The 10037-nt window shown below is 34.1% G+C and overlaps 1 protein-coding gene across 1 annotated transcript; it reads left to right on the top strand.

Moving 5' to 3' along the window:
- Positions 1 to 581: 581 nt before the first annotated feature.
- Positions 582 to 2325, top strand: LOC112772929 (protein DJ-1 homolog D-like). Its single transcript, XM_072224653.1, has 5 exons — positions 582 to 625; positions 707 to 798; positions 927 to 1146; positions 1254 to 1320; positions 1948 to 2325. Exons 3-5 carry the CDS (start codon positions 1092 to 1094, stop codon positions 2189 to 2191), a joined length of 366 nt encoding a protein of 121 aa, XP_072080754.1. The 5' UTR covers positions 582 to 625; positions 707 to 798; positions 927 to 1091; the 3' UTR covers positions 2192 to 2325.
- The last annotated feature ends 7712 nt before the right edge of the window (positions 2326 to 10037 follow it).

Below are 10037 nucleotides of genomic sequence, written 5' to 3'. Positions count from 1 at the left end.
AATTTGTTTTGGATTATGATTGGATGAGAAGCTAAAGGATGGTGCATGGTCTTATGTAGAGCTTGCTAGAGAGTGAGTGATATGAGGACATATGTTTTAATAGTTTCAATTATTCAATGGTCTTATATCTATACATATATTTTCTTGCCTTTTAATAGTCATACATAAAAAAATTAAACTAAAGTAATAAAAAGTAATAAGTGTATGCTTTTTTAATAGTTTGGCATACAAATGCACTTAATTCTCTTCTGTTTTATAACTAGTAATTAAATATGTCATATAAGAAACTGAGTTAAGTGTATTTAGAATATTATTTGTGCACTTCTTTAGCTGTACATCCGTTCCAAATATGGATGCCAGTAGTTCTATCATTCTCAATTCTTCTTGGCAAATTTTGTGCACATAGATATCCAAATCAGTTAGATATATATATGTTAATGAGTTACAAAATATAAATCTGATTAACTTGTTTCTAAATTATTGTTAACAAGTATAGACTTTTCTGACCTGTCCTTCTCTTGTGGTTTTTCTGCTGATATATAATTCAGATTCAGATTTTATCTCAGTTGAAGTAAGTAACCAAACAAGAAATTAGCCTTATTAGCCTTATTCTATTTAGTTGCAGGTAGTTCCTTCATTCTTGTTAATGCTTTGTTTTCCCCTTTCTGCAATCAAGAAGTGCTCTCATTAAGCGATTCCTGTGTAGGTTCGGATATATATCAGGAGACTCTTGCCAAGGCACTTGCAAAGCATTTTGGTGCAAGGCTACTAATTGTGGATTCCCTTTCACTACCTGGTGTACGTTTTCTCAGATATTCTTTTGCTACTTCTTATTATCTGTTTGTATTGTTGAGATGATTTCTTCCTAAATCGCTGTTAATATAAGCAGAATAATAATAGTTTTTGTTATGTGATTGATATTTCAGGGAACTCCATCAAAGGAAGTTGATTCTGCTAAAGAAAGTTCAAAGCCTGAACGACCATCTGTGTTGGCCAAGAGAAGTACACATGCTGCTTCTTTAAAACATAGTAAACCAGCTTCTAGTGTTGATGCTGAAATTGTGGGTGGATCCACAATAAGTTCTCAGGCTATGCTGAAGCAGGAGGTTTCTACTGCTTCATCAAAAGGCACTACTATTAAAACAGGTGTGCTGTTTTGTTGTTAAAAATTGAGCAACTATCTCCAAATTTACTTCCTATTGTACATATTGCATAGCACCTAAAGGTTAACATGAGGCTTAAATAGTTTGCAGGTGATCGAGTAAAATTTGTTGGTAACTTCCCTTCTGCTGTCTCATCAATACAAAATCATCCTTCAAGGTACTTTGTCTGATGGAAGAATTATTCTGAATACAATTCAGTCAATCTGCATTTGATCTGAACTTGTGGAGAAGAGAGATCTTTTTTATCCTTTTTGTTGAGGAGGCTATAACCATTGAAAATCATTCAAAAGAAGATTAAAGGAAGAATATTGAATTTCTGATTGACAGCAATTTGTTTTGAGTGGCATGAGTGTACTTTTCTCTTTTGTGAATATTATTGCTTCTGAATTTGAAATCACTTTGAAGTGGTATCTCTCAGTTCAGTTGCAGCTTTGATATATATGCAGATTTTTATTGTGATCTTTATGAATATTCCTACCTGCTGATATATATACAGACTTTTATTCTATTTCTTCTGAACTTCCAGCTTTGGTTAATAAGGCTAATTTCTTGTTATTAACTTATATTTTTCTGGGCTTGATCAGAACTGTACCTTTAGTTTATGGCTTGTTCATTATTTCAGATATGGCACTTATTTAATTGATCTGCATTGATTTATTTAATTGCTTTATAGAGATAACCAATGTGCATTGACACTTTTGCTTTAGTTTTTCTACCTTATTCCTAATTTTTCTATGTGCATATCTTCCCACCAGACTTCAATTGATGCTGCAAACTATGACAGGGTGATGTTACTGGGTGGAAGAGCGCCAGAGTATCTTGCTCATGATCCTCTTGTGGCACTGGTGATCAAGCTTTTCAGTTCTGGAAAAGCACTTGCTTCCATTTGCCTCGGACAATTGATTCTGGCGGCTGCAGGTGTAGCTAAAGATCACAAATTTACCGCTTTTCCTCCTGTTAAACCAGCACCGGTTGCCTCTGGTGCTCATTGGGTTGAACCAGACACTAGCAACAGTGGTGGATGGTAATCTCATTACTGCCGCCACTTATGAAGGGCACTCTGAATTTATTCAGCACTTTGTAAAGGCACTAGCAGGCAACATAAGTGGCTCCAACAAAAAAATCCTCTTTCTTTGTGGGGTATGTTCAAATGATTTTCAGGCACACACAACTTATAGGAACTTAGTACTCAGGGCACTAAAGTCTTTGTTTATTCTCTTTTCTTTTATTTATTTTAATTTTGGACTTAATTTGTAATCCTCTTTATATTCATTGATACATGGAAATTAGTAGTTTAGACTTTAGACATGTTTCATTTTTTTTCTATTGTTGAATGATTGTTGAATTGGATAGTTGGATCTATTGTTTTGTGTACTAATATACTATATCATTATAATGCTTGTGAATCTTTAGAATGTATTTACTATGCTTTGCTAGAATATTTTTTAATTTAGTATAATTGTGTATTTATTTTTATTTTATAAGATTTAACTCATTTAATTAAAAATACAGAATTATATATGTAATCATATTATTAAATATTATATTGTACAAAAAATTATTAGAATATTATATATATATATATATATATATATGAAAAATTAAAAAAAAAACAATGAGGGACCTAAGGCTACACTTATAAAAAGTAGCCATGGTATATAATGTGGCTACGCTTTACAAGTGATGCAGTAGCGTTGAAAAGCGTAGCCTATTCTGGCAAAAATGGAAGCTGAAAAGCGTAGCCTTTGGTCTTGGACAGCATCACTTAAAAAGCGTACCCTATTTCCAAATGCCAAAAGCGTAGCCCTTGGTGCAGAAAAGCGTAGCCTTTGAGAATAGGCAACGGCCGAATAGGAATCACCATAAAAAGCGTAGCCGTAGCCCAGAAAGCGTAGCCGTAGCCTAAGGCATCATTTTTTTTACTTTTGGCTACACTTTTTAAGTGTACATGAATGGGTGTTTTTCTTGTAGTGTATGGAAAGCAACACAAGGAATTTTGCCGGTGAATACAAACTTATATCAAAGGAAAATAGCAAAAGCATCCTTATGTAACATATTCTAGCAATCGGATGAAATTATTGAGCATGCTATTATTATGTCTCTGGATGAGAGCTGTGTGGTTTGGATCTAACCTAAAAATTTTACCTACTGTTTATAATGTGAGATCCTTTGGGAGATAGATGATTCATACAATTGAAAAGATCAAGAGAGAGATCAGGACAGATCAGACAAAAATTTTGTATAAATTGGGATGTTTATGTTGGTGCATATGGAAAGAGAGGAATTAACACATATTTCGGCAATCACAAATTAAACAAGGAAAAATAATATTCATTTTTGAGTATCTAGCATCAGAATTTTACAATGTAACAGAGGGAATCACTATTGAAACCAGATCAGGATTTTATAATGTAACAGAATTTTACAATATATATATATATATATATATATATATATATATATATATATATATATATATATATATATATATATACATACATAAAGCTATGTAGTCGGTCGCGGCTTGATAAACCCATATTTTATGATGTATTTTGTGCTCAATTTAAGTGATTTATTCAATCCTTCACCTACTTATTCATGTAAATTGCATGGTTTTACTTTCCTCTCCTTATTATGTGATATATGTGAAAAACATGTTTCCTAGGCTTTAAAATATTAATTTTAATTACCCTTTATTACCATTCGATGCCGTGATTTGTGTGTTGAGTATTTTTAGATCTCCTAAGGCAGGAATGATTTAAAGGATGGAAAGGAAACATACAAAAATGGAAGGAAAGCACAAAATGGAGTTTTTGAGGAAACAGGCAGCAACGCGAATGCATAGAACTCATTTCTTGTTTAAACCAAGCTTCCAAAATACTTTAAATTTTTACAAAAGTTTCAGCAAAACCCTCCTAAAAACCGGAGTTTACCCCCCTTCACGGGTTCCCTTTATTCAACCTTAACCCAACAAAATTAGCATTTCATATTAACATTTCCAATTCTGTCATTCAAAACCAATCAATTTCAATCCAAAAACCCAGGTCAACATATTCAATCATTTTCACCAGAAATTCAGAAATCGACAAATTAATAACAAAATTTGTCACAACTACAACCATAGTAGAAATTTATTTGCATCACAAGTATTCATTCATTTGCATTAATTCACTAAGCTCATCAGATATTCAAGCCCAAAACATTTTAATTTTAAAACAATCCCCTACTTCAATAGTTGAAACCCTTAAAACAATCCCCTACCTCAAGCGTCCCCTTTTTATTCTTAACTCATGGCAGCAACCTCGTTGATTTTCAGGCAATATTAACAGAGAAAATCAAGGTTCACAGCAACAATGACTTATCTGACATAAATTGGGATTTACGTGAAATGGATATTAAATGAAATTAGAACATAATTGATAATAGAGTATTGCAGTAAATAGGAACGGAACTAAATAGTCTCACCACGAGAAATTGAGTAGGATGACACCATAGCAACTTTTATTTAAATCATATTATGTCTGCCCGACCCTAGGATATTAACATTACAAAATTCTCAATAATTTAGAGTAGTATAATAGCGATAAGGGTTTCAAGGCAAGAATAACTTACTGTAGCTAAAGAGAAATGAGGCAAGGGAGCGGCAGTAGCTCCGGCGGCCTTTACTAACGGCAGAGTAACTCGTGATAATTATTTTTTCTGTTACTGACATCCTCAGTAACAACTCTAACAGTAACGACGAATTTAACGAACAAAGAAGATCTGAAACATGGCTAGAGTTTACCAAGACGACAGGGGCTCCAGCGGCGGTTTCCGATGGCCAGAACAAAGGCGGTGAGGTCGGTGATGGTGGTTGGCCCTAGCAGCAGCATCGCAGTTTGGCAGTGACAGAGGCAGAACGATGGTGAAGCAAATGAGCCCAGCCTCTGACCTTCTTCGTGCATTTTGTTCCTCGCATCGATAGTGACTCATCAACGACTATGACAACCGAGGCTCCACGAACAGCGACGGCAAAACACAGCGGCGCAAGCAGCAAGAGGAGTTCAGCGGTGATGAAGGCGCAACAGCAACACGTGATTCCCTCCTCCTTCATAGTTCTGTCTCCTCTCTCGCACATCCTTCCCTCTCTTTCTTTCCTTCATCGGTGACGATGATTTCGTGATGAGGATGACAACGACGACCCTGTAGCAGACACGACGACAGCTCTCTCTCGGGCGGCAATCTCTGTCCTGTCCCACAGCTCTCCTCTTCTCCATGCGTATTCTCCCAGCAAAATCGACGGTGACGGCGATGTCCAGTGCTGCCAGCGCAGTCTCCTCCTCTTATCTTCTTCTTCCCGTTCCCCTCTCCACTTTCTTCCTTTTTGGTTTTTCTGCTGCTGCTGCTACAGTGTCTGTTTGGAATGGGGGGGACTTTGGCGGCTAGGGTTAGTTTAGAAGGAGTTAGGGTTAGTGTGTTTGATTTTTAAGGTTAGGGTTTTAATTTGGGAAATTTTAGGTTAATTAGGGTAGGATAATTTTAATAAAATTGAGATATAGAATATTAATTTGAAATCTAATTTAATCCTTAAAATTACTTTAAGAATTTTTTTATTTCTCAATTTATTGATTGGCTTTCAATCAAGTACTCTAATTTTAAAATTAGAGATAATATAATTAATTTTTTTATTCATAAAACTTAAAGTATTAAATTCCAAAAAATCTCAATTATTTAAATTAATTCATATAAAATTATTTTTATTTTACAACTACTAAGATTTATAATTTAAATATAGAAAATTATTCAATAGTTATAAAATTAGATAAAAATTCTAATTTAAATAGTCAAAATCTCGTTATTTTTAAATTTCTAAAACTTAAATTGTAAATAAAAAAAATACTCAATAATTTATAAAATCAAATAAAAACCTTAATTTATTTTAGACTCAATTTACCAAAACTTGTTTTAATTATTTTTAATAAAATAATTTTTAAAATTAAAGTTTTTAACGAATAAATAAATTGAAATTAGCTCATAATAAATTTTTTCTGAAAATTCTGGGTTTTACATTCTACCTACCTTATAAAAATTTTCGTCATCGAAAATTACTTAGATATAAAAAATCTCATAGTTTTATCTTGTTGTAAAGCAGTGAAAGAGGGCATAACAAGGTACAAAAATCTCAAAATAGGCTTGATGAATTCGTGTTCAGATAATATGGGTGGCGTTCACTCACTCTTATTCGTTTAACAAATAAAAACTTCATTACTTCCTAACTTGCTTATCACTCTGTTTCATGTTCACTCGAATATCCAACGTCATTCCCAATATTTTATCTTACATGAAAAAAAACTCCTCAACTTCCATTCCTTTTGAACTCTCATCTTTATCCATACTCAACTGTTAACTTTGACTTCCATCAAACAAAATCAAGCTTTTAAACTCACTCGTCGTCAAGTAGCAGTTTAATCAATCGATCTTATTATTTTAAAAACCTTAATATTTGGCACGCACTCAAACACGTCAATGCGGTATCACAATCTTACATTGCTTGGTCACTTAAATATCTATCACGAGTTATCATCCTACAAGCATTGGGCTACTGAAAATTTAAACATCCTCTTAATGACATTTCTTTGCCGAACTCTAACGTCCTAACCTACGGAGTTTCAAACTTATAAGATTCACCTCCTCATTCACCAGCCATTCCCTTAGGGGCTAACGCATCGGCTTCTATCTCCAGGGGCCACGCGTGACACTGGGATAAGCGCGAGTTTGTTCAAAGATATACAAATCTCAGGAAGGGAAGAATAATAAAAAAAGATATGATTCACATGAATTCGGAAGGAGGCATAAGATTGCAACTAAGCAACGATGTACGGGCATGAAAGAAGTTCTAGAAATAGTCATTTCGCATCTTAACAAGAAATATTAAATCTAGGAACTCTAAAAGAGACAAAAAAGGGAAAGTGGTGAATCAGAGGAACACAAAGTTCACAAAGAATAGATAAACTCAACAGGGAATGGAATTAATTTTTCGAAAGAAAGATACGAAACCAACATTTTTGTCCAAGTTAAAATTAATTATGTGAAATTTGTAAAAATGAGAATTAATAGGGCTATGAATAGAAAATTTTTTGTCTTAAGAATCTAGGGATACTTAGGGTCATAATCATATAAGAATCAAGCATAAAGTCGCAACAAGTAAACTTCCCCACTGGTCCTATAAAGAATAAGTGGTGTGTTGCAAACAAACAAATTCAAAATTTGCAAAATAGGGTGGTAAAAACTTTGAGAATGTCGCCTATGCAAACTACTTTAGCATACGCGAGGATATTGGGCAATAGCATTTGCTCGCGTATGCGTGACACATGCCGCGTATGCATAAGGGTAAAAATGATATTGTCGCATATGCAGATCACTACCGTGTACGTGAGCGTACTAGGCAGAGCCATTTACTTGCGTACACTTGCATTCCACGTACGTATGCTGCCAGGTTTTTTCAAAAAAAGTTGGTATGCTCCAAAAATTCAGCTTTTCGATCCAAACTTCAATTGCGCATAAATTTTCCGTTAAAAGTTATTTTTCATCTGTTCTTTGAACATCATGAACTACCCGGACCCAATTTTCTTTGAAAATAAGTGTCATAAAGTTTGAGGGTCTGAAAACAAAGCTATTTCTCATCGAAGTTGGTTAAAAGTTAGTTTTCTACCAGAAGTTACACAATTGCTCAACTCCAAAAATTAGTTTTCAAACTACAATAACAAAGTTTCAAAGTGCACATAAGAGAATGTATGGTGAATTTGAGGATGATCTTATAAAAAAATAGTTGTGGAAGTAGTCAAGTAAGAGGAGAATTAAATTGAAATTTCTATCAAAAGGGTTAGAAACAAGAACTCCAGGAAAAATTTACAAGGGAAGATATATTGCACCAAAACATGTTCATAGTTAATCAAGAAATTACATAGTCCACATAAAGAAACCCAAGGTTGAGGACAACCTTGTAGAAGAATCCACTAAAACGCTCTTTAAAAGATATAAAACAAAACTCAACCCACTTTTCAAGGAAAAGCAGTGAAACAGAGAATTCCAATATGAGAAAAAGAAGGAGAAATGGTACGTCAAATAATGTGGAAGAATTGTAGCGAATCCATCGACATACACTAGCTAGACAGAACACCTAATGTTTTCCAAAGATTTAAGGATCATGGTCGTGATAGAACAAGTTTAATTCAAAGCAAGATTACAAAGTTCACAAGCGAGAGTAGCTAAAGTCAGGGGTTAATTTTTCCTAAAATCCGAGAATTATTTGTTGTACCAGGACGAATCCAAGATCAAATCAAGAGGCAAAGAATTTGTGAAAAAGGCTATAAATAGTGATATAGATAAACGTTTCAAAAGATTCATGCTACAACCAGATACAGAACCAAGTAAGGACATGCATGAATGACAAGATAAGGTTGGCAAATAAGTCAATCACATTCCAAAAAAGAAATAAAGAACAAGGAATCTCAGTACAATTGACAGAGAAGGAGATAATGGCAAGCACGAGTAAAAAGTACACGTTGAAATGGATCTAACTTCAAAAATTAATTTCTAATGCTCCTAAAACCCGTAAACTGCATCACTTATTAATTCTACTTTATCTATGGTAACCCATTAAATTTTCCGTACATATAAACCACCAACATTAAGTTGGCCAGACTTAACATCAGCATATATGCAATGGTAAGTTAACAGTGTTAACCAATAGATAGTCATGTATATAAAGCTCTAATTCTTGTTATCCGGACAAGACCTACAATATGACAGACACTCAAAGAATCCAACGAAGCATAGTCAGTCCATTCCCAAGACTCTAATAAGGAAGAACTGCTTTGATACCATAATGTAACATCCTAACTTTTAGCACCTTATGATCGCACTAAAAGTTCAGGTGCTATCTACCTTTAATCCTTTATTAATAGTATATTTATTTAATACTGAGCCTTCGCGAATACAAACCGGATTTTAATTAAGAAATCAAAAAGTCTTTACTTTAAACCACTTATCACATACTAATATCCATATAATATTTAATACACAGACTGATTCAAACTTTCTCAAAGTACAAGCCATACCCTTCTAAAAACTAAAATAATAAATGACAAGGGAAAAATAAAATCTAAGACTAAACCAAATGCAGAAAATGAAAACACATATATACATAAAGCTATGTAGTCGGTCGCGGCATCGCGCCAAAGCTTCCTGAACCTGTCACTGAAAAAAGAATTTCTGTACGAGGGTGAGAACATCGTCCTCGCAGGTTCTCAGTAGGGAAGGGAATGCCATCAAAGTAAATAAATACTTATAAATAGAAAGAAGTTCATTATAAAAAATAGTTTATCCCGATAATAACCTTTTTGAAGAGCTTTGTGAAAAACTTACTTTGAAAGGTCGTAAAGAAAATCCTTTAATTTACAAATCCGTAAGGTGAATTTAAAACTTGAAAAGGTCAAAGATGTGCCTAAGGACTTTCTATCCCTCAACTTACATCCCTCATCCCTATCCACCCAATACACAAGCTAGAGAAATAAGGCAATACCTAGTCCAACCTGTCTCAACCTCCATCACCATAGTCATGCCTCCACCATATGAGAGGTCTCTCAAATACATACACATACAAATCAAACAAAGAAAACACAGATAGGCTAGAGATACAACATGTAGAGCAAGTAGCAGATAAGCATAGATGAGCAGTTAGGAAAAGAAAAATAATACACACTTAAACAAAACATACAAATGCATATGATATATGCCTATCTTATGGCCGATGAGTCTCATCTGTCGGCTATATAGCCAAACTTGACATATCCAGTAGCTAACCTTAGACAGTCCCTCTGTGCGCGCATCCCC

This window comes from Arachis hypogaea, chromosome 18 (genome assembly GCF_003086295.3).
Source record: "Arachis hypogaea cultivar Tifrunner chromosome 18, arahy.Tifrunner.gnm2.J5K5, whole genome shotgun sequence".
Lineage (NCBI taxonomy): Eukaryota > Viridiplantae > Streptophyta > Magnoliopsida > Fabales > Fabaceae > Arachis > Arachis hypogaea.
The sequence above is the reverse complement of the archived record's forward strand: the minus strand, read 5'-3'. Positions and strand labels throughout refer to the sequence as shown.

Excerpts from the sequence above, each read along its gene's own strand:
- LOC112772929 (XM_072224653.1), top strand. The coding sequence starts at position 1,092 with ATGCTGAAGCAGGAGGTTTCTACTGCTTCATCAAAAGGCACTACTATT. Across the intron at positions 1,147-1,253 it reads AGGCACTACTATTAAAACAG|GTGATCGAGTAAAATTTGTT; the intron begins GTGTGCTGTTTT and ends AATAGTTTGCAG. Across the intron at positions 1,321-1,947 it reads ATACAAAATCATCCTTCAAG|GGTGATGTTACTGGGTGGAA; the intron begins GTACTTTGTCTG and ends AAACTATGACAG.